The sequence below is a fragment of the Myxocyprinus asiaticus genome, chromosome 5, assembly GCF_019703515.2.
Source record: "Myxocyprinus asiaticus isolate MX2 ecotype Aquarium Trade chromosome 5, UBuf_Myxa_2, whole genome shotgun sequence".
NCBI lineage: Eukaryota > Metazoa > Chordata > Actinopteri > Cypriniformes > Catostomidae > Myxocyprinus > Myxocyprinus asiaticus.
The window spans coordinates 46,502,527-46,527,753 of NC_059348.1; the positions used below are offsets into that span (position 1 = coordinate 46,502,527).

Here is a 25,227-nt window from a genome sequence, read left to right on the forward strand (position 1 = left end):
ATGTACAAAACAACACCATCACTATTTGAAAAAAGTCATTTTTGATCAAATCTAGACAGGCCCCATTTCTAGCAGCCATCACTCCAACACCATATCCTTGAGTAATCATGCTAAATTGCTCATTTGGTACTAGAAAATCACTTGCCGTTATATCAAAAACTACTGAAAGCTATTTGGTTCATTAAATGAAGCTTTACATTGTGTTTGTTTTTGAGTTGCCACAGTATGCAATAGACTAGCATGACTTAAGGTCAATATTAGGTCAAATACATTCATAAAAATGGCCAAAAAAAAAGAAACAGCTTTCTCTAGAAACTCATCAGTCAATCATTGTTTTGAGGAATGAAGGTTATACAATGCTTGAAATTGCCAAAAACCTGAAGATTTCACACAAAGGTGTACACTACAGTCTTCAAAGACAAAAGGACAACTGTCTGTAACAAGGACAGAAAGAGATGTGGAAGGCCCAGATGTACAACTAAGCAAGAGGATAAGTACATCAGAGTCTCTAGTTTGAGAAATAGACACCTCACATGTCCTCAGTTGAGAGCTTCATTGAATTCTACCCGCTCAACACCAGTTTCATTTACAACAGTAAAGAGAAGACTCAGGGGTGCAGGCCTTATGGGAAGAATTGCAAAGAAAAAGCCACTTTTGAAACAGAAAAACAAAAAGAAAAGGTTAGAGTAGGCAAAGAAACACAGACATTGGACAACAGATAATTGGAAAAGAGTGTTATGGATCTTAACCCCATTGAGCTTTTGTGGGATCAGCTAGATTGTAAGGTGTGTGAGAAGTGCCCGACAAGACAGCCACATCTATGACAAGTGCTACAGGAAGCGTGGGGTGAAATGTCACCTGAGTATCTGGACAAACTGACAGCTGGAATGCCAAGGATCTGCACAGCTGTCATTGCTGCATGTGGAGGATTTTTTGATGAGAACTCTTTGAAGTAGTTGAAATAGTAATTTCTCACATTATTAATGTCCTTTCTATACATGGTGATCAGTTGAATGCCACTTTGGTGAATAAAAGTACCAATTTCTTTCCATAAGAGCAAAATCTGTACATTATTCCAAAGTTTTGGCCACCAGTGTATATAAAGTTGGTCTAACTTAATACATGTTTTTCTCTCACTTCTAAGTCAAATAAAATACTTGTACAACAAAACAGTCTCGTCTTTATCTTCTTAACATGGAATTCAACTTCAGCTCCAGCAGCTGGGTCATAAATCTAACTTTGCAAACCATTTTCTCTCTCTGTTATCTCCTTTGGCTGGCATTTTGCCTGCACAACATGTTCAGACATGCCCTATCTACAGTAACATGTTCACTCTGGTCTTAACTGTATATAATAAATGATGTTTACCTTATTTAATACATACAACACTAATGGGTAAACATACAGTAGTATACAAATACTATACTCATTGTTTAAATGTTTAACACACTTTACAGATAACAGCAGTTCACTCATAGTTTCATGTATCTCTTGTAAACAAAATATTGTATTTAATACATTGGCTAAATATGTGTATCAAAATACATATATAAAGTAATCAAAAAAGGTGGCAGGGTAATTGCATTGTCTCCACATTACACAACACTATTTAATTTCAGCTTAGTTTCTTTCTCTTTCTTTTCTCTTTGACTTTTTTTTTCTTTTCTCCAGGGCCGAGACAGAGCGTGGGCTCTCAAGGAAGCACATTATTGAAGGTAGATATTCTCCTTCTTTCTTCTAATCCCTCTGTCATTTGTAATTGACCTGAACCTTCTTTTATCTTTTCTTTTCTCGTTCCCTCCTCCCTTATTGATTTTTTTCTTTTGCGCAGCAGTAGACTGTGTGTGGCCTCATTCCTAATAAAAGCTCAGCACCCACACTAACATTCATTCTTAAACAGTGTGTTATTTTCTCTTTCTTTATCCCTGTCTCTCTGAATATTCATTTTTTTATATACATTTATTTCTGTGCTTTTTTGCCTTTACCAACAGGACAGTATAGTGTGCTGTAATTAAAACAGCCCAGGAAAGTAGGCATGAGTGAGCAGGAACATGGGACATGTCCTAGGTCAGTTTCGAACCTGGACCCTGTGAGCCAACAACTCTCATTGGCTTGTCTGTGTATTTATTAATTCATAACATTTATATTAATGAACTGGAAGAGTTGCAGGACCGCTCTAAAAGCCCTGGACTTGAGCTTTATGACACTCAAATAAAATATTTACTGTATGCAGATGACCTGCTAATTATGTCTAAGACACCAGAAGTTCTCCAAAACAGTTTGGACATCTTAAATCAATATTGCCATAATTGGGCCCTAGAAATCAACATCCAATAAACTAAAATCCTGATATATCAGAAATAAAAATACAGAAATCCCAAAAAAAGACACGTTTATCATCAACAACATCACACTTCAGCACACCTCACAGTACGCTTATCTGGGCCTGGTCTTAACCACTTCTATAAATTTCAGTTCAGTGATTAAAACATTATTTGTAAAAGCCCGCAGGAAAATACATGCCATACAAATGAGATTATTCAAGATTAACATTCCAATCAGACTTTGGATAAAGGTATTTGATAGTGTAATTCTACCCAAAGCCTTATACAGAAGTGAGGTCTGGGACTCTCTTAACAATTATAGCCATGATGCCTGGGACAGATGCCCAATTAAAAGTCTACATGTAGACTTCTGCAGAAACATCCTTCATGTCCACAGAAAAACACCCAATAATGCATGTAGAGCAGAACTTGGCAGCCCCCCCTCTAAATGTAAGAATTAAAAAAAGAACAATAAAATTCTGGATACACCTAAATTCAAGTCCGAGAGATGCCCTACACTATAAAGAACTCAAAGCACAAGAACTAAATCCACAGAGAAGTCCTCACTGTCTACTAGTATCACATCTTACAAATAAAGAACCCGATATTAATGCAGCAACACAACCCATAAGAATAAAATAAATTATGAATCAAGAAATAAATACATACATAGAACATTGGAAAGAGCAAATAAAAACCCAGAGCCGTATGAAATGATATGTTGATCTGGAAAGACGGTACAGTCCAGTTGAATATCTCTCCTCTGTCAGTGACATAAAACACAGAGAGTTACTAACTAAGTACAGACTTAGTGATCACCAAATGGCCATAGAAACAGGAAGATACAAAAAAGCATGGCTGCCCAAGGAAGACCGACATCAGAAGTTGAGACAGAGATGCACTTCCTCTTTCATTGCCCAAAATACTCCTCCTTCGAGACTCACTCGACACCAAAATACAAATATCTATTCCTGAGTTTCAATCATTAAATGTGAAAGATCTATTTAAAATCTTACTTGGTGAAGGGCCCACTTCCTACGTAGTGGCCCATCATTTACACAAGTGCCATATACTTAGAGAACACAATCAGTGAACATGTCCACTGTACACCACCTAATCTGTTTGTTACTTGATGCTACTTGCTGTGTATATACAGTACAGTACCAGTTGATAAAATGACACCATCTCTTTATTCACCCCTCACCCCAACTTATTGTCTCCTTTTTTTTTTTTTACTTATTTATTTATTTATCTTTCTATTTCTGTTATTATTATTTTTTATTATCATATTTATATTTACCTTTTTTTTTAATGCTTTGGCAATATGTACTGAAGTATGTCATGCCAATAAAGGGAATTTAAATTTGAATTTGAATGCTGCTATTTGTATTTTTAAATTGTCTTATTTTATTATTTAACTTAATTATTATCCTAATGTGATTACATGTTTGTTTGTTTTTTTATTCACTTTATTGGAAAATATTAAATTGTTATTTATAGGAAATTATGGGAAGAATGGGAGAGTAGGGGGTCGGGTTCAGAAAATGTCACAAGCCAGACACAAATGTGCATCACCCACATGAATGGCATGGCTCAATGTGTCAGAACAATGAATATAGACCATTTCAATGCCCCCATACATAATTAAACGGACAAATTCATGTGATATTCTGACAATCAACCATCATGTTGATGTGATGATCAACCACATCAGCTTTTTCTGAGTGCTGGATTTAGAGTGGAAAATCAGCATTTATTCAGATTCTGATTCATCTATCCCATTACTTTATTCCTTTGAGACTGACCGAGAAAGGAAATTAAAAGTTTGAAATCTGTAATTTTATTTCCATATCCTTTTCACATTAAGACAATTTCACTGTTGGTATCTCATGAAATCTGACTATTTAAACTAATTCAATCACTCGCATACTGCGTTCATCCATCCCTCACTCACTCTGTTCTAAAAATATTTTTATCACTCTGGTTCATGTGTAGTTTTTCTGCTTGGCTCTAGTCTGTCTCTTTCCTCCTCGCCAGTGTCTCTGTGTTTGTTTGACATTGTTTGAGGGCTGGAAAGACCCACTGTGTACTTTATAAAAAGCTTACTGCTAAGAATATCTCCTCCACAAACCCAGTAAATTCCATCTGATTAGCAGAGTGACGGGTGCAAGGGTGCTTTCAATGAGCACGGTTCAGATTAATAAATCTGGGATTAGCTGGGTTACAGTGTCTTGTGACAGAGGCAGTGTATCTGTCAGATTCATGTCAGTCTAGCAGACTGACCAGACTAATCACACCAGCACCTGACAGCTGACAACTTTGTCTTGTTTCAACACACCTGGCATGCTCTCTCTCTCTTTCTCTTCTCTCTCTCTCTCTCTCTCTCTCTCTCTCTCTCTCTCTGCAAAGATTTATTGGCATGACTATAAAGGATCTGAGTGTTGACAGAGGATGAGTAACAAGTACACACTGCAGGTGTGATCATAGAATCACATTACTATACCAACATTTTTGCAAAATGATTTTACATGGCTCCTTTTACATATCACTGCAGTTTCCTGGTGATATAAACACTAGAGGCACCACAATAACAATGACTTTTATTCACTTTCACACAAATCACGAGTAAAACGGCAGATCATATGTTCATAAACACTATCTTTTTGCCTTGTTCCTCACACAGTGCTATCGTATGACATTAAAAAACTTTTACTAGGCAATATATTTTAACATTTCCATTAAATAACCAACTACATTTACAAGCTTGTTAAAGTCTGACCAAACTGTGCAGTAGCTCAACTGATAAAGCGTTGCACTTGCGATGCATAGGACTGGGGAGCGAGTCCAGAAGAGCATGCGAGCCAACAAATGAGCTGAAAGTGTTACAGAAGCAACACAAAATGACAAGGTTGCTTTAGCAATTGTTTTTCATTTAATATTTTCTTTACGTTTAAAGTTAACGGTAGGGAGGTCATTTTTTCATTTTTTATTATTGATTTAAAACTTAATAAAGCATTACAAAGCCTCATCTGTTTTTATCTCACATTTGCCATCTGATCATCTGTTTTGGAGAATATTTAACTTACTTGTGGACATTTCATCTTGTAAATGCCGCGATACCTGTAATGAACCACGCAATAAAATTTTGCAAAAATGTCACCACAGTCACATAATTTAAATGAGAGCAGGCTATTAAAACTGGTTAAAAAGGAAAAAATAACAGTGTTAGGGCGTTAAAAGGTAGGATAAAAAAAATAAATAATAGCACAAGCATACTTTTCAAGCAAAACATTTCACAAAAAGACGTTTGTGTGGTTCTAAATGATAAAACAATAAATACACTGTTCAAATTTAGGACAAAATTAGTATTTGGGCATTTTGTGGTTATCAAAATGTACTACACCTGTAGTAGTATAATCCTGTGTCATCTAATGATGTTTGTGGCGAAACTGCAGACAGCAAAATTTAGTATAAAATAAAGACAATATTAAATTATGCATGTTTAATTCAAGGTTGAAGTACTGCATATTCTTCTTTATAAAGCCTGTTTGATTTTACATGTAATGTAACAAACATTTGTTGTAACATTTTGGGATTTTACTAACAAATTTTAATGAATTAACTATCAAACATGTACTAACATGTAATTAAGGTGGCTGTTATTCATGCATAAATTCATGTAACTCTAGTCGTAGCTGTTAGCTTTTCATTAGTTCTTGACTAGCCCATGCCTTAACTTATCATTAATTCATGCTTAAGTAAGTATTAATTCAGGGATTAATTCATGATTATTCATGTATGCTTTTTGTAAAGTGTTACAATGTGCAGAAATATGGATGGCAAGATTTTTCAGTGAAAAACTCCTTAAAGGGATAGTTCACCCCAAAATTAAAATGCTGTCATAATTTACTCAGCTTCATGTTGTTCCAAACCTGTATGACTTTCTTTCATCTGTGGAACACAAAAGAAGATGTTAAGCATATTAGCCTTAGTCACCATTCACTTTTAATGCATATTCTTTCCACAAAATGAAAGTGAAAAGTGCCATTCTGCTTGACACATTTTGTGTTCCACAGAAAAAAGTCATACAGGTATGAAACAACAGAAGGGTGAGTAAATGTTTGGGTGAACTATCCCTTTTAGCTCTCATATCATGTTTTAATTTCCTTTAAAAAAAATATTTCTCTCTGTAGGTCTGAAGGGTTCCTTGCAGAGGTTACAGCTAGAATATGTGGATGTGGTTTTTGCCAATCGTCCTGACAGCAACACACCTATGGAGGGTAGGTGAGGCATTCTCTGTGTGTGCATATAACAGAATGTAGGGTGATGTTTCCATACATCTCAGGAGGCCAGTTTTTTTCTACAGTGTTATCAAAATCACGGTCTAATCTAAATCTTCCTCTCTTTCAATTTCTGTGGTCCTGCAGAGCTCAGGAAGTCTGCTTCTTTCTCACTACCAAATCACTATATCTGTCTTTCTCTCTCTCTCTCTCTCTCTCTCTGTCTCTGTCTAAGGGGATTAGAGAATTGTCCATGGAGTCCATGCAGTATTTTAAAACTGCTCATTCCCTGTTATGTCTCTAAGCTCCAAAACTCTCTCTTTCTCACACACACCTGAATTCTGTTCTCGGGCTGCTTTAGGATCTCTCCTCTATAGGAGTGTGGCTTATCAACACATAAACACATTTTGCATCAGGGTTACAAGCCCAGCAAAGCAACTTCATACAGTGTGTGGATAATCTCAAGAGGAACTCACCATACGTAGCAGATTTTAAGAGCTGCTGCTTCGCCTTGATGTTGGGAAAAAAGCAGATACGTTTTCAAAGAAAATGTTTTTAATCATGGTCCTACCAGCAAGACAGGAATGGTATTAATCCAAATTATGTTCCAAAAGATGATCCAAATGATCCAATGTGTGCTTGGCACACATAGTTTGATTCTCATGAGAAGAGAATGATGATAATAGTTTTTTTTTTTTTTTTTCTTAAAGAACATTCTGGACTTATTAAGAGAACTCCTTTTGCTACCTGTGGTTTCCCTGGAGATTTGTTGTGCTTTCTGTGAAGTCACTGAGCTCTATGTAATGTATGATAGATTACCAAATTGATGCTGGTACAAAAATGTTGGTGTATGGCTTTAAAAGAATATTCAGTGTTTGTTAAGCCTCATCGATTTTGATTCATCCTTGTTTACAGTGATGCACTTACAATGGAAATCTATGGGGCAAGGTATTCTGGAGGGTAAAGCAGAAATGTGGTCATATTTATGGTAACACTTTACAATAAGGTTCCATTCGTTAACATTAGTTAATGCAATAGGTATTATTGTTAGTTCATGTTAGTTCATAGTGTATTAACCAATGTTAACTAATACAACTTTTGATTTAAAAAATGCATTAGTATATGTTTAAATTAACATTAACTAAGATTAATAAATGCTGTAAAAGGATTGTTCATTGTTGGTTCATGTTAACTAATCTTGTTAACTAGTGTTAACAATTGAAACCTTATTGCAAAGTGTTAACAAATGTATTCATTTTTCATGCACTATTTATTTTTTCATTCACAAATTTGTGTTATTTGAGCTGTAAAGTTGTGTAGATCGTCCGTTTAGAGGTAGTACTATTGTTTTAAGCATATAAACTTCTGCCTGTGTGTTACTGATGCAATTCCTGAAGGTAGAAACAGTCAATTTCTAGTGTCTTTGTGAGTATAATGTGAAAGGTACAGGGCTAAATTTGTAGCATAATGTTGATTTCCACAGAAAAAAATGTCTCTCTCAATTGCAAAACAAAAAAAGAAGCAAAAATCGTGGTTACAGTAAGGCACCAACAATGGAAGTGTATGAGGCCAGTCCATAAACATTAAAATAAACACTGTTTCAAAGGTATATGCACAAGATGCAAATATTATACATGCAAACATGATTTTAGTGTGATATATGATTTATGTGTGATAAAATCAGTTAAAGGGTTTATCTGCATTACATTACCATGGCGACCAAGTTGTAATTTTGGATATAACTTTTCACAGATAAGGTTAGTAAGCAATTTTATCACATTAAGATCATGTTAGCATGCAATGTTTACATCTTGTATTTTAATTGTCACATATTCCCTGTTTTTGATTTTACTTTTATGTTGAAATTCTTGTTTAGTTCCTGTTTTCTGTTAGTTTGTAGTCCTTTTGTAGTTTCTTTTTATGATTGGTTTTCCCCTGATTGTTTCCACAGGTGTTCCACGTTCCCTTGTTTGCCACCATGTATTTAAGCCCTTGTTTTCCCCTGGTTTCTTTGTCTGTCTTTACGTGTTGTCATGTTCTGTGCCTGGTTTCCCGTGTTTTTGTTTCGTTTTATTCTGAGTTACTTTGTTTATTTTTGGTTTCCATTAAAAGCTGCATTTAGATGCTCATTCCACGTCTGCCTCGTTACATGAATGTTTATGAACTAGCCCCATTCACTTCCATTTTAAGTGCTTTACTGTAACTGTAATTTTTATTTTTATTTTTTTATCCCCTTTTCTCCCAATTTGGAATGCCCAATTCCTACTACTTAGTAGGTCCTCGTTGTGGCGCGGTTACTCACCTCAATCCAGGTGGCGGAGGACAAGTCTCAGTTGCCTCAGCTTCTGAGACCATCAATCCACGCATCTTTTCATGTGGCACGTGTTTCACAAAAGCATTCGTCTTAAGATGGTTATTTGTTTTTTTTTTCAGCTTTAGTGTGTCAGTAGAAAATATACACTTTAGACTCCCAAACATTTCTTTTGCAAATAGAATAGAATAGAAGAACAGGGAGCCCTGCAACAGATGGCATGGTCCCCACACAGCCTCCCACTGATCATCGAGCCAGTCTGGGATTACATTAAGAGACAGAAGTAATTGAGAAATAGAATTAGCAAATTCTCCAAGAAGCTTGGAACATCCTATCTGCCAACAACCAAGAAAAGTGTCCAGGTGTACCTAGGAGAATTGGTGCTGTTTTGAAGGCAAAGGTGGTCACACCAAATATTGATTTAGCTTTTTTTTTTTTTTTTATGTTTACTGGACTTTGTATGATGTTAATTGATAAATGAAAACAATTTAAGGCATTATTTTTGAAGACATTCTCACTATGCAACATTTTTCCCAAGTGCCTTAAACTTTTGCACAGTACTGTATATATATATATGTATATATATATAGTCTCATGTTAACACAAAGTTTAGTGGCTATACTTGCGAAACTGTATTGCAATGTTTATTAAGGTGCAGTGCATTTCCCCATAAACTTTTGCTGAAAGTGAATTACACTAAAGGCAATTTATACTTGTTTTTAAAACTGAGGGACAGGTTGGTGTGGCATAAGACACACTTACAAACAGTCCTGTCTCTGTGCATTTAAACATCTTTTAAGGAACATTAAAAGAATAATGAATACAGCATTACTCTATAATGCCTTAGTGTTCTGTAATATTTGTCAAATGCATGTTCTGACATTGTGCACTAAGCATCTGCTGGGGGTTTCCTCAAACCTCAAATGACCTGTCTGTGGTTGAGTAGTCCATATCAATCCATAGTACAGATATTAAACCCACAAATCAAAATCATAAAGCACGCTGTCTTTCTCTTTCACACACACACACACACACACATACATACACATGTTGGTGCAGCTATCATTTTGAGGACTCTCCATAGACATAATGATTTTTATACTGTACAAACTATAGATTCCATCCCCTAAACCTAACCCTCACAAAAAACTTTCTGCATTTTTACATTTTCAATAAAACATTGTTTAGTATGTTTTTTACGTTATTTGAATTATGGGGACACTAGAAATGTCCTCATAAACCACATTTATAGCATAATACTCTTGTAATTACCAGTTTGTAACCTAAAAAAAGTCCTCGTAAACCACTTAAACCTGCCCACACACACACACACACACACACACACACACATAGCACGCAGATTGAATTCATCAAACAGATCAAACAGCTACATTCAGCACAGATTGACTAATCCCTTACAAAACTGTAATAGTTTCAAAGTGATTACACAGTGATGGTGAAAGCTATATCATGGTTCAATTTTCAATTTAAATTGTTTACATACAATATTGCCAAAGCATTAATACACAAAACAGATAATGACAAGACAAAAAATTATAGTAAAACAGTAACAAATAATAATAAAAATATAATTAAAATAAGGTGCCAGGTAATGAATAAAATAAAATCAGAAACAGAATCAGAATGAGCTTTATTGCCAAGTATGCTTACACATACAAGGAATTTGTCTTGGTGACAGGAGCTTCCAGTGTACAACAATACAAAAACAATACAAAAACAGCAGCAAAACATAGATAATAATAAAAAATAAAAAATAATTATACACATACGTACATACACACACAGACACACACATACATACATATCCACATACACATATATGTAGTGCAAATCTAATACAAATCTGATATCTGTTATGTACAGTGCAAATACAAATCTGTCATGTACAGTGCAAATGTTTTTTTATTTATTTATTTTTTTTTTTCAGAGGAATGAAATGGCAGAAGAGGTTGGATATGTTGGATAAATATAAAAAAGACTAAACTGTGTATTGCACATAGTTATTGCTCAATGGGGCAATTTAACTGTTCATGAGATGGATAGCCTGAGGGAAAAAACTGTTATAATAATAAAAAATTATAATCAATAAATAAATAAATAAAGTGAAAAATAAAAACTATATTAACAATATACACTATACAATATAAAATAAAATATGCATTTAACAAGACATTATGAACACAAGAAAAAATACTGTGACTGAAGTACACTAAGGCAGTGATTGGTTTCTGAGTGTGTGCACTTCAAAAATGAATTTTGCTGCAACTGATGCATGATTGTCCTCCCCCAGTAACACCTGCATTTGATCTGTTTCTGCTGAACTGGAAAACTGTGGCATGAGGTTCTTTGATATATAACATGGCACTGAATGCTTACATTTACATAGTAGTACACATAAGAATGGTACTATGTTATTACCTTTGTTCAAGCATGGTAGTACCATGGTACTTTTTACTTTGTGACTTCATAATATAACTAATTTAATAGGTGTAACACCAATCCCTCTGCTATTAGGTCAAAATATACTGCTGACATTGCAAGGTGTATTTGTAAGATGGAAAATGCTTGCTTACTCAAGCGTCACTTTAAAGTGCCATCTTTGCACAGCTGCAAAAACCTCACTGCGCTTAAGGGATCTGCCCTTATGTTGTGAGAACTTGATTAATTAAGACAATCATAATTAATCTTAATGAAAGATACACTGTTGAAGTATGTGACATTTCTGGTTTATTTAACCTGCAAAGGTAAAAAATGACCTAAAACTGTTGTGCCAGAAGTGAAGGGTATGGCGAAATGAATGAATGCAACATGTGTTATGAAAAAAAAAATATTGCTGGCATAAAAAAATAAAAACCTCCATAAGATGTTGGTTAATGGAGAAAAAATAACCGTGGGAGAAACAGGGCTCACTTTGGGGGCCAGTCGAAAGTTCTGCTGTCTGTGCTTACCGAAAATCTAATTACTGCCCCAAGTGGTCAAAGCTGGAAGTGTTGTTGAACGTTTAAGCATGTGTGAGCTCCAGTTTTTGTGTGAAATGTACACAGTGTGCACCAAAAGGGAGTTGTATTTTTAGTTGTAAGAGACGAAGTCAACAGGAATGCATATTTTATTATCTCTATGCCCTATCCGTATCCCAAACCCCAACCCTAAATCTAATCATCAGTGTAGCAAAAATTTGATTTTAGAGTGAAAATGCAACTTCCAATTTGTGCTTGCAATTTTATGTGAATGTGATTACTTCCTGGTTCCCATGGGAACAAACCCCATGTCTCGGAGTTTGCTCACGCAACACGTGATTAGTGGTGATAGAGGGAAATGTGTTCATGCTTGAATTTATGAAAAAATGTCCTAGTGCATTCTAGGTCATGTGAAAATAGCACTTTTGCTGAGCTGTTTAAAATAACAGCCAAGTGTTCGAAGTGCTTGTAATGATGGATGTCCTATCGCCTACCAACTTTACATTGCTAGATACACGCACACATACATTTTAACCTACGCACTGCAGTTCACAGACCCCAAACATACTCATTATATTGGATCATTACTTCAGGGTTCTACTGCTCAGATGTTCTGAGAGTTCCAGCAGAGCTGAGGTGGACCTTAGAGTCCAAACAGAGTCTGTCTTTAGGTGGGTTATATGGGTAGTAGCTATACAACGGTTTTCTGAAGAGCCATTAATTTTCATTCACAGTGAAATGAGCCGAGTCCCTCTGGCTTCCTTTTTTTTTTTTTGTCTCTCGCTCTCTCTTTTCTTGAGCAGATGTATTGTTGTGCTTAGCTGACGTTCTCTCAGTTCGATCTCCTACCAGTCTCACCCACACACTTGCGTTTTCTTCATTCGTACAGAGTTCGTAATGAGAGAGTGGGAGCGGGCTTTCATTTTCATTATGTGCTGAGGTACAACCCCAGTTATGAAAAAGTTGGGACAGTATGAAAAATGCTAATAAAAATAAAAAGGAGTGATTTGTAAATTATATTCACCCTTTGCTATATTGAAAGCACTACAACTAAACATTATATGATGTTTTACCTTGTGAATTTTATTATTATTTTTTTTTTTTTGCACAGTAATTTCAAATCAGATGATTGCAACGCACTCCAAAAAAGTTGAGTGTTTACCACTGTGAAACATCACCATATCTTCTAATAACACTTATTAAGCATTTAGGCACTGAAGACACAAGTTTGATAAGTTTAAAATGTGGAATTTTCCCCAATTCATCCATTATGCAGGTCTTCAGCTGCACAATTGTGTGGGGTCTTCATTGTTGTATTGTGTGCTTCATAATGCACCACACATTCTCAACTGGAGATGGTCAGGACTGCAGGCAGGCCAGTCTAGCACCTGCACTCTCTGCTTATTCGGCCAGTATGTGGTTTGAAGTTGTCCTGCTGAAAATTCCGGGACGTCCCTGGAAAAGATGGTACTGGATGACAGTATACGCTAATTTTACATATCTGTCTGCATTAATGGTGCCCTCACAGATGTGCGAGTTACCCATGCCATGGGCACTGACACACCCCTGACCCATACAGACACTGGCTTTTGGACCTGACACTGATAACAGCTTGGATGGTACTTTTCCTCTTTGGCCCAGAGAATACGATGGCTGTGTTTTTCAAAATGTGGACTCATTGGACCAAAAAACATGGTTCCACTGTTCTACTTTCCATCTAAGATGAGAATGAGCCCAGAGAAGTCAGCAGCGCTTCTGGACAGTGTTGATGTATGTTTTCTGCTTTGCATAGTAAAGCCTTAACTTGCATCTGTGGATGCAGAGGCGAATGGTGTTGACTAACAAAGGTTTAGCCCAAAGCCCATGTTCATGATATCCATTATAGATGAATTATGTTTTTTAAAACAGTGATGTCTGAGGGATCAGAGATCGCATGCATTCAGAAGTGGTTTTCATCTTGCCCTTTAAGCACTTAGATTTGACCAGATTTCTTGAAACTTTTAACTATATTGTGCACTGTAGAGGGTGAAATGCTCAAAATAAAATTCACAAGGTAAAACATCATATACATAATATTTAGTTGTAGTGCTTTCAATATAGCAAAGGGTGAATATAATTTATAAATCACTCTTTTTTCTTTTTATTAGCATTTTTCATACTCTCCCAACGTTTTCGGAATTGGGGTTGTACATTTGGCTGCTATTTTCTACTCACTTGTTCTTTTCTTCTCATTTCACCTCTTTTGCCTTTTTGCCCTCTCAGAATCCTACATCCTACATACATTCACCTCTCTTGGGATACCCTACTCTGCCGCTGTCGGATGAAGAGCTACCCTCAGACATTATTCATCAGTGGGATACATTGAAGATTCATAATATATTTGCAAAGATTTTGTTGGCAATATAAAATGGTAGATCGTAGAAATTGTGATGATTTTAATGCCGTTTTTATTTGGCCATTAGTTTCCTAAAGACCGCCTCATTAACTAGCAAGTATGATAGTGTTTATACATAATGTTTGGCAAAATCCAATTGAAAGTGATCATCCCTCTGCATGGCATTACTGTATGAATGTACCCTTCGCAAACAGTCTTGTGGAAGGGCCATTAGTTAAAAAAAAAAACTTTTACTTTCGTTTGGAACGATCCTTCGAGTAGTGTCCCCATACTACAGTGCCCATCAAGGGTGCAAAAATGCAGTTTGGTAAATGCCCAGAGTCTGATTTAAACTTAGCAAACATGGGGTTTGAATAGAAAGCAACAGTCGGGTTCCAGAAGTAAAAATTCCATACATTTTTTCCATAGGGGAATTTACTTTTAACCATAACTTATAAACCTTTTAAGACGGTGTAAAGGTTCCAACAAATAAGGAAGAAAGTGGGAAGCGGGGTGGCAGTCCAGGTAAATCAACCTTTAATGGCTTTTCAGTTTCACAAACACAGTCTTTAGCTTTTCAGTTCTACAAATTTCACACTATCTTTTCAGCTTCACAAATACCATATGGTCACAGTTTCCAGAAGGCACACACAACGTCATTTGTCTGTCTCTCTCTCCCTCTCTGGCGTTCCCGGCAGCCTTTTCAAGCCCATCTCCGCCGTCACTGTAATGAGACACAGGTGTTACTTATCAATAATGACAGGTGATGGCCCTTACCACTTCCTCTCTCCCCAATGACAGACACATGACCGACCTACTGTGAGTTCCAAGGTTGCTAATCGATGGCATATGCTTCTGCTGAAGCCATCAGTCAGAGTTATTTCAGCATCATTTTTTTTTTAAATAGTGTTTAATAGTGGAATTCCTGGTGAGGAATGGCACTAACCATAATCCTGAGGGAGAAAATCCACCAATCAGAGAATCCCCGCAAACAAATCGCATCGAAAGAGTCCAGCAGCGACCGCCCAGTTCTATGATGCATTTCAAATGATGCAAGTCTCCTTACACTCTCAAACTACTTATAAATTTGTATATATCTGAATATTTTGCAATATACTTTAATTATTTGTTTCTATACTGATAATCAAAAACTTTAAATGAATATATAATATATAATAGATTTTCCATCATTTTTATTTCAATTATGTAATTCGCAATGCCTCATTGTTGCTGGGATTGTAGTTCAGTTGTACCTTTGCCTTTTTATCCGATTTTCAAATACATCTCTGCTTCAAATCAAAGTTTGTAATGTTGTGATTCACCTCGGAGTTGGGTGGTTTGGTTCATGGCTTAGAACTTTTTCATGATGGATTTTATTAAATCCCTATGTGAAAAGGAATGGGAAAAATACTACCGGTACCCAGATAGCTGAAAAAGTGGGCTTGCACTGTTGCGCTCTATTGGTACGTTTATTTATTTCTGTGAATCAGTTCAAGCTGTTCATTTCAATTAATCAAAACTCTCATTTAACTATTTGTTTGCATCATCGCTCAAATATGTCCATGGAGATTCATGAGGAAAAAGTGTCTACAAATTTTTGTGTTTTACTTGAACATGTTTGCCACCAATGACTATTTAGTTAAAATATAGTTCCACTGATTGACAAAGTAAAATCCCTTTAAAGACATTTCAGAGCAAATACTTATATATACTTATATATATATATATATATATATAGCTTTATGTATATAGCTGTATATATAAGCAGCTTTATGAGTTCATAATGGAGGCTTTTTTAGAAGATTTCGTAATGGCTGCTGTTGCCCAAAAGCTCTGCGCTACCACTGAAGAGTAATGACTAAACTGAACCCAGAAAAGCAGTAAAGGGCTCCACTGATAATCTGGTAATGGTGCAGAACATTAGTGCCTTGAGCATGCCAGGGCAGATGGTCTTTCTGTTGGCAGTCAAAATGGTGCTCTGTCCAACGTACACCAGTGCATCATAACAAGTTTTGTAGCTTTATTTGTTTCTTATTATGGAATTAAGAAGTATAATACATGGCTAAAAATATGTGGACACTTGAACACCACACCCACATGAACATGTGTGAAACCAAGTGCATTAATAGGGAGTTGAGTCCTGCCTTTGCTGCTGCTTCCACTAGATGTTGGAACATGGCTGCAAGTATTTGCTCCCATTTAGATCCCAAAGAGATCCATTCCAAAGGGGTCCACTGGGGTTTGGGTGTGGGCTTTGTGTAGGCCAATCAAGTAAATTTTTTATTTGCATGTATTGCTGAAGCACCCAATTCACTAAAGGAATTATGCAAATCGGGTAATGGTATAAACAAGGCCACAAAATTAGTCCTGATCGCGACTTGAACTAGGCAATTCCCCGGGCCAGATCTAAGTGCTAAATTATGGAGGCTGCATACTTAACTGGGACTATACAGCATCGCTCTAGCACTGTGATCCAGGCACCTGAATCGTCTCTTTAAAATGCAGAAAGTGCACTTGACTACACTGTCTGGATGTATGCCTGGTAAATATTCTTCTCCATCATTTGCTCATTATTCATGATGAATTTCTGCTACCATTATCACAAAAATGTATACAAAAATCCAGTTTTAAGTAAACTGAAGTTTAGTTTACAGCCAGCTTTGCATGGGGGGTAATAGTGCAGCGGTAATTGCATCTGGCAAATAGCGCATTCCATAATGAGCCTCATTTGCATAGAAACGAGCCGTGCTTGCCCAGAAAAGAATGACAATGACTGAATTTAAATACTTATAGCACAGCTATGTATGCAGTGCCTGGATAATTTTTTGTTTTACTGTGGGTGGTGTGTGAATAAGACAGGATTTTGCACTGAAATACTAAGTGTCCGTTTAAGAAATATCGCCCCTGTATCTTTCTTAAATGGACACTTAGTCAAGGAATTAATAACTTATCAGTTGCTCCCAGTTACTTCCCAGATCTCACTCTGAAACTGAGCCAAAACACATTACATTTTAAGCATAATCTTTCTGATAAGATCAAAAAAAGTGAACTGAATAAAAGTGAAGTGATTTAAGGATTGATTAATAAATAAAATAAAGGTATGCTGCATGTTTATAATGTATAATGTGCTGTAATGCCTTTTTTGCTTTCTCTTTTAAAGGGATAGTGTTCTTATCATTTCCACACCCTCATGCCATCCCAGATGTGTATGGCTTTCTTTCTTTAGCAGAACACATACAAAGATTTTTAGAAGAATATTTTAGCTCTGTAGTTCCATATAATGCAAGTGAATGGTGATCAGACCTTGAATGGTGTAGCTCTAAAAATAAAATAAAGGAAACATGAAAGTAAAACTTCAGAAGCAATATAATAGGTGTGGGTGAGAAACAGATCAATATTTAAATCCTTTTTAATCCAAATCTCCACTTTAACTTTCACTTTCAGATGTGAAAGTGAAACTAAACAGGCACCACATGTGACTCTCAGATGTAAAAGTGAAAGTGGAGATTTAGAGTAAAAAAAAAAAAAAAAAAAAAGGACTTAATTTTGATCTGTTTCTCACCCACACTTTTAATATTGCTACTGAAGTCTTATGGATTACTTCTGTTACCTTTATGTGATTTTTGGAGCTACAAAACTCTGATCACCATTCACTTGCACTGATTGTATGGACCAACAGAGCTGAGATTTTCTTCTAAAAGTCTTTGTTTGTGTTCTGCTGAAGAAAGAAAGCCATACACATTTGGGATGGCATGGGGGTGAGTAAATGTTGTGAGAATTTCCATTTTGGGGTGAACAATCCCTTTAAGGAGTTATATATTATGGTACTTGTGTCATATCTTAATTTGATGGATTTAAATCATTTTATATCACTATTTTAGAACCTATTTATTAACTCTTTCTGCTCTAACAGAAAGCTGATGATCTTAAAGCTTAAAAAATTTCAGGTTTTCTAAAAAGCTTTAGAATGGTATAGGTTTGACTGTGATACTTGAATTTATTATATTGGGAACTTTCAAAACACTGCACATTGTATTATGTGTGGGACCTCAGAACACTTTCTAACTGAGATACTGAGCCGTTGTCTGACTCACAGCTGAAATGCCTCTCATGTATAACCCTGTTAATTCAGAGGGCTGTGAAATAGCTCTTCAGCTTAATTAGAGTTTATCCTTTCTGAAACTCTGTTTGTCAGAGAGAATGAAGACAGTGCAATCTAATGGTGACCAGGCACAGAGGTCTTAAACAAAATTACTCTCTCTGGCACAGGCTGTTTTAGAAGTAGATAAAATTTTTATCTGTGATTGTGTGTTTCAGAGATAGTGAGAGCCATGACTCATGTCATTAATCATGGCATGTCCATGTACTGGGGAACGTCACGCTGGTCAGCTATGGAGATCATGGTGAGTAGAGGACAAGCATGATATTTCCATGACATTTGTCTCTTAATCTAATCCTTGTGCTTGTTATGTGCACTCTTTATAGCTTGCTTGCTTGCTTTGTCCCTCCTCTGTCATTAAAGTCTGTGCTTTTTATATATTTTTTTTTCATATTGTCATATTTTTTTCCAACCTGTCAACAAGAACAGTTGTTTTCTTTGTTAGTCTGTTTACTTTTTGATTGCCCATGACAGTGTGAGTGGGCGTTTAAAGTTTGGTGGGAGTCAACACTGTTTGGAGATCGAATATGAAATAATGAGATTTTGAGTTTATTTGTTCTCATCCTCTCTATCTTTCTCACCCTGTAGGAGGCGTACTCTGTCGCGAGGCAATTTAATCTGATTCCTCCTGTGTGTGAACAGGCAGAGTATCATTTTTTTCAAAGGGATAAAGTAGAGATGCAATTGCCTGAACTGTACCATAAGATAGGTATAAACGCATGTATGCACACAAACATTTAAGATATTAAAATTTGACCTCTGAGATAGCCCAAAAGTGAGTTTCATGAAACACACAATTTTGCTTTAAAGGTGTTGGTGTGGTGTCCTGGTCCCCTCTGGCTTGTGGGATCATTACAGGAAAATATGAGAAAGGCATTCCAGAATCCTCCAGGGCCTCTCAGAAGGTACTTCAGGCCTTTTTGTTGTAGCAGAACCATCATATGCTATAAACAGATGCAATAAGTTCTGTTGAGTAAAAAACTGACATAGTGCCAGAAACACAAGAACAAGAACAAAACGTAGTTATGTAGGAGAGTCTGCGAATGGATTAAGTGATTTAAGGTCTCATATTCACTCATAAGATTGAATAGCTTGTTTTTATGTCCCAGAGGTAGGTCTACATGAACAAAGAACTGAAGCCCGAAACTGGCCTGAAAACCTGTAAATAAGACCCTGACCAAACCTGACTCGACTGGTACTGGTACAAATTTTAAGACTGAACCCGACCTGAACCCAAAATCCCTCACCAACAGCTCACTTAAAGGAACAGTTCACCCAAAAATGAAAATTCTCTCATCATTTACTTACCCTTATGCCATTCCAGATGTGTATGACTTTCTTTCTTCTGCAGAACACAAACGAAGAATTTTAGAAAAATATCTTAGCTCTGTTGCTCCATTCATTGTAAGTGAATGGTGGCCTAAAGGTCAAAAAAGCATATAAATGCAGCATTAAAATAATCCATACGACTCAAGTTGTTAAATCAATGTCTTCAGAAGTGATATGATAGGTGTGGGTGAGAAACAGATCCATATTTATGTCCTTTTTTACTATAAATCTATTTTTACCCAGCCCTCCTGTTCATGATAGTTCTTCTTCTTCTGTTTTTAGTGATTTGCATTCTTTGTGCATATCGCCATCTACTGGGCAGGGAGGCAAAAGAAAAAACAAAGGAAGGGATAAAGCAAAGGAAAAGAATAAATAAACCATATTGCACAACTGCCCAGTAAGTGGCGATATGCACAAAGAATGTGAAACGGCAAAAAACAGAATAACTCTCGAGAACGTACATGGCAGTGTGTGAAAGTAGATTTATAGTTAAAAGGACTTAAAAATGGATCTGTTTCTCACCCACACTTATAACACTTCTGAAGATATGGATCTAACCACTGGAGTCATACAAATTACTTTTATGTTGCATTAATATGCTTTTTGGACCTTCAAAGTTTTGGTCACCATTCACTTGCATTGAATGGACCAACAGAGCTGAAATATTCTTCTAGTGTTCAGCAGAAAAAAGAAAGTTATACACATCTGGAATGGCATGAGGGTGAGTAAATGATGAGAGAATTTTCATTTTTAGGTGAACTATCTCTTAAAGCTCTGACCAAAAATTAAAGAAATATATGGGTATGTGCAGTGCACACAAACTGACCCAACACACAAACTTTAAGCTACAAATGAAAAACGGACCTGAGACCTGACAGTTAGTTGGGTCAAAATCAAATCAAATCACTTTTATTGTCACACAACCATATACACAAGTGCAATAGTGGGTGAAAGTCTTCGGTGCAGTTCCGAGCAACATAGCAGTCATGACAGTGATGAGACATATACCAATTTACAATAAACAGATTTACACATCACAATTTACATATCTAATATACACATAATTACACGTAACACAATATACAAATAATAATATACAATGTACAGTATACAATACACACAATATAGAATACAAATACACACAATACACACAATATAGAATACACATTATACAATAAAAATAATATATATAGTATATATAAAATATACAGTAGGTTGTAATGTACTGTATTGACATTCAGGCTGTCGGTTGATAGTCAGTTGCCAGTGTGTTGTTAAGAGAAATATAATTTATGTGCTTGGGTTGAGTAGAAGACCTTTAGTCCTAAACCACAAGATACATTAGATTTCTGACTACCATTCAACATTAGTAACTATAGCACCGCTGCAATGGCAACCAGCAATCTGAGTGATCCATATTTAGTTTTCTTGGTTATTTACGTGGTCTAATGTAAATCGGTAAAGACTCATTTTATCCAAAGTCTCTTCCAGTGCACTAATTTCATAGACTTACCTCTTGGAGCTGAATTATCTGACTTAAATCACAGAAACAAGATCTTATAAGCTCCTCTGTTCATAGATTACACTTACATTGGACTAAATTTAGAATCATCGTATTAAAAGTCTATACTAGACTGTTTACCCACCATCACCATCCAACCACATCGTTAGCTAGATTTCAGGCTTGAAGGCAGCAGATCTGTTAGGGCAAATTCAGTGTGGGTCTGACTGTGAGGTTGTCTGTGAACTCTTCTGACTCTCTGCAGTCATACCAGTGGCTGAAGGAGAAGATTCTGAGTGAGGACGGCAAAAAGCAGCAGTCCAAGCTTAAGGAGTTGACCCACATTGCTGAGAGGCTCAGCTGTACCCTGCCACAACTTGCCATTGGTCGGTCAAAATAACTTTGCCCATTTTCACTTCAACTGTCACAGTGTGCCACATTTTAATGCTACTATAGAGATTCAACTGTTCAGCTATTCTGTTAGTGTTTACTGTAAACAGACCTGGAAAAAATGTTGATTGTTAGGCCACAAAATCCAGTTTTGATGCATATCTCCTCACTGAGAAACAAATCTTTTTTTCTAAATTGCAAGTCCGGACATTTACCCACAGGATTTTAAAGTCACCAAATGAGAGGTTTCTTTTTTTAATTCTTTGTTCATTGGTGGCAAAGCATTCAGTTGCCTGTTCATGGAAAAATGAGAAAGTCCTGGGATTCTCTATGGATAAACAAGATGACATCATATATTACTTTAGAAAAGATAACCTACTTTATGAAAGACAAACCTGACATGTTTTGGTCAATTTGGAAAGCTTTTTATGATTTTCAAAAAAAGTTTGATGGTGACTCTTTTATACACTTAAATGGTTCACCCAAAAATGCCAATGCTGTCCTCAATTACTTCATGTAGTAATTACCCACATGTTGTTTCAAACTCTTATGACTTTTTTTCTTCTGTGGAACACAAAATATAGATGTTAGCTAGAATGTTAGACTGTCACCATTCATTCTCATTGCATCTTTTTTCCATACAATGAAAGTGAATGGTGAATAAGACTAACATTCTGCCTAACATCTCCTTTTATGTTCCATGGAAGAAAAAAAGTAGTACAGGTTTGGAACAACATCAGGGTGGATCTTTTTTTGTTTGTGTGTGTTTAGTCAAATGTATGTATTTATTTACTTACTTATTTCGTTTTTATATTTTCCTTCCTTATCTATCAACCATAATTTAATCATTTATGGGCGAATTCCAAACTGAAATGTTGTGCCCTTGAAGGGCACAGCGGGAAGGGGCCGACACTCAAAGGGTCATTCCAAATGAAAGTGAGCCACTGAATTCCTTCACCAAGGGCCCTTTTTCAAGAATGTTAGCGAAGGGTACATTAGTTAAGTAATGCCCTGCTCCCTACCAGATTATAGGGATGCTCAATTTTGACTGGAATTTGCCCTATATTTAAAAATCTCAGTTGTTGTCTTCTATCTCCGGTCTTCACTTTTGGGGTACCAAAGCCAAAGCAAACCAAAGCATGTCCCATTATGTAAATAATTACCATATACTGTATAAAATTAACAATAATTAACAAATGGAAGCAGCAATAGATCAGAATCCCACCAGCTCAAGTGAGGATCAGATTTCTCATAAATGTGTTTTGTGTATTCCCCTGTAGCCTGGTGCCTCCGTAATGAAGGAGTGAGTTCTGTTCTCCTGGGGACCTCTAACCCTGCACAGCTCACTGAGAACCTGGGGGCGATACAGGCAAGAGATTTATCAAGATATCTCAAATCTACTCGCACACTGTGACTCAGCCATCCCTCAAGCTCTGGTGGCCTGCTACAGCACTGTGCTCTCATCTCTTAACACCTTTCATCTCAGTCTCACAGTCTGCCTGTGGATGATTTACATTTAAAGCTTTAAACACAGAGTATTGCTTGGTATTATTTTATGTGCTACAGCAAAATGTATAATTTTCACACACTGCTGGAAAGGCCAGCTAAATCAGCTTCAGTTTCTAACTGGTCCAAGCTGATTTAGAAGATAGTTAAACAGCTGGTTAAGCTGAGAATGGACCAGCACCAGACCAACTACCATGGTTAAAAAAACAAGATTGACTACTTAAAGGAATAGATCACCCAAAAATGATCTATTTCTTCATTCATTTGTTCACTCTCATGTTGATCCAAACCTGTATGACTTTCTTAATTCCATGGAAAACAAAAAAGAAGATATTTTGCAGAATGTAAAGGCTGCAATGAGATTTGAAAGCTATGATGGAGGGCAAGAATCATTTTCATAGAATAATGACTTAAATTTCAGTCCCCATTCACTGTTATTGAATGCAAAAGAGCTTCTTAAACAAACTGCGAAAAATCTCAATGTTCCAATGAAGAAAGAAAAATAGACGGGTTAGGAATGACATGAAGGTGAATACATGATTACAGAATTTTCAGTTTTGAGTGAACTATTCCTTTAAGATGGTATGCCCTGGTTTTTTCCTGCAGTAAATCTATGTGATTCTGTTTTATGACCTGTGTGATTTATTACATTCTCATTTACAGGTTCTTTCAAAGATCACCTCTCATGTGGCCTCGGATATCGACAAAATCTTGGGCAACCGCCCCCACAGTAAGAAAGACTACCATCACTAGGCCTTCCTGTGAACTTGTACTACTTGAGACTCAGGATCCCAGCCCTCTTGTGTCAACGGGTGTCCGTAGTTTGTGATTCCACATTTGTGTGTCTATCTCAACTTCTCCTGCAGAGATCCATCGTTAGCATTACAGTAGAAATGCTAAAGTGTTATGCATGCTTCTGTTAGACCTAAACCTGAGCTCAACCTTGCGTGAAGATCTCTGTGAAGACACACCTGCCTGTGAAGCACAGAAGATCCTGGACTCCCTCATCCATGGGATTATGCATTCAGCTGTCCATCACCCATATGTGCCAAAGTAAACCCTGGTCTTGACCTCAAGAGGTCCTCAATAATGGGTAGACAGACGGACACATGACAGGCCCTTGTGAGTGAATGGTCCTGATTATTGTCCATTAAAAGAACATAATGTAGGAGAAAACATTGCATATTGTGCTGAGAATGTAAACACTAAGAACTGTGATATGTGGCAGTGCGGCATGTAGAGTTGAACTGGGTAAGATGTGTGCATTAGTAACAAATGTGTTGGATTAAAAAGCCATCAACAGCAGAGTGGGCTGTTATTGTGTTAATATGTTCTCAGAAATGTTCCACATTTTGTATCAAACATCTTGAAATGAGCTACGACTGTTTGTGTGTTTCCCCATGTGATCCCTGAAACTTATGCTATGTCTATCTGTCCATAATTTCTTCTTTCTTTTCTGCTTTAAATGAATATTATAACTTTATTCTATCACACTGGTTAAAGGAATAGTTCACCCAAAAATGAAAATTCTCATCATTTACTCATCCTCAGGCCATCCCAGATATGTATGACTTACTTTCTTCTGCAGAACACAAACAAAGATTTTTAGAAAAATATCTTAGCTCTGTAGGTCTATAAAAATCAAGTAAATGGTGACCAGAACTTTGAAGCTCCAAAAAGCAAATAAAGTCAGCGTGAATGTAATCCATATGACACCAGTGGTTAGTCCATGTCTTCAGAAGTGATATGATAGATGTGCGTGAGAAAGAGATCAATATTTAAATTTTTATTTACTATAAACCTCCACTTTTACCCCCATACTTCTTCTTTTGTTTATTGGCATTTGCATTCTTTGTGCATATCGCCACCTACTGGTGGCTGGAGATTTATGGTAAAAAAAAGAACTTACATTTTTATCTGTTTCTCATCCACACCTATCATATCACTTCAGAAGACATGGATTTAACCAGTGGAGTTGTATGGATTACTTTTATGCTGCCTTTGTGAGCTTTTTGGAGCTTTACAGTTCTGGCCACCATTCACTTGCATTGTATGGACCTACAGAGCTGAGATAT

General features: G+C 36.4%; 1 protein-coding gene across 1 annotated transcript in view; it reads left to right on the top strand.

Annotated features, from left to right (window-relative positions):
- LOC127440337 (voltage-gated potassium channel subunit beta-1-like) overlaps positions 1 to 24,706 on the top strand; it is a 53,292-nt gene extending 28,586 nt beyond the window's left edge. The window contains exons 8-15 of the mRNA XM_051696875.1: positions 1,672 to 1,715; positions 6,518 to 6,604; positions 18,585 to 18,670; positions 19,015 to 19,135; positions 19,237 to 19,331; positions 21,522 to 21,642; positions 22,927 to 23,015; positions 23,816 to 24,706. Of these exons, the coding sequence (XP_051552835.1) occupies positions 1,672 to 1,715; positions 6,518 to 6,604; positions 18,585 to 18,670; positions 19,015 to 19,135; positions 19,237 to 19,331; positions 21,522 to 21,642; positions 22,927 to 23,015; positions 23,816 to 23,905 (733 nt within the window). The 3' untranslated portion in view covers positions 23,906 to 24,706. The remainder of the gene's footprint in view (positions 1 to 1,671; positions 1,716 to 6,517; positions 6,605 to 18,584; positions 18,671 to 19,014; positions 19,136 to 19,236; positions 19,332 to 21,521; positions 21,643 to 22,926; positions 23,016 to 23,815) is intronic.
- Positions 24,707 to 25,227: the final 521 nt, after the last annotated feature.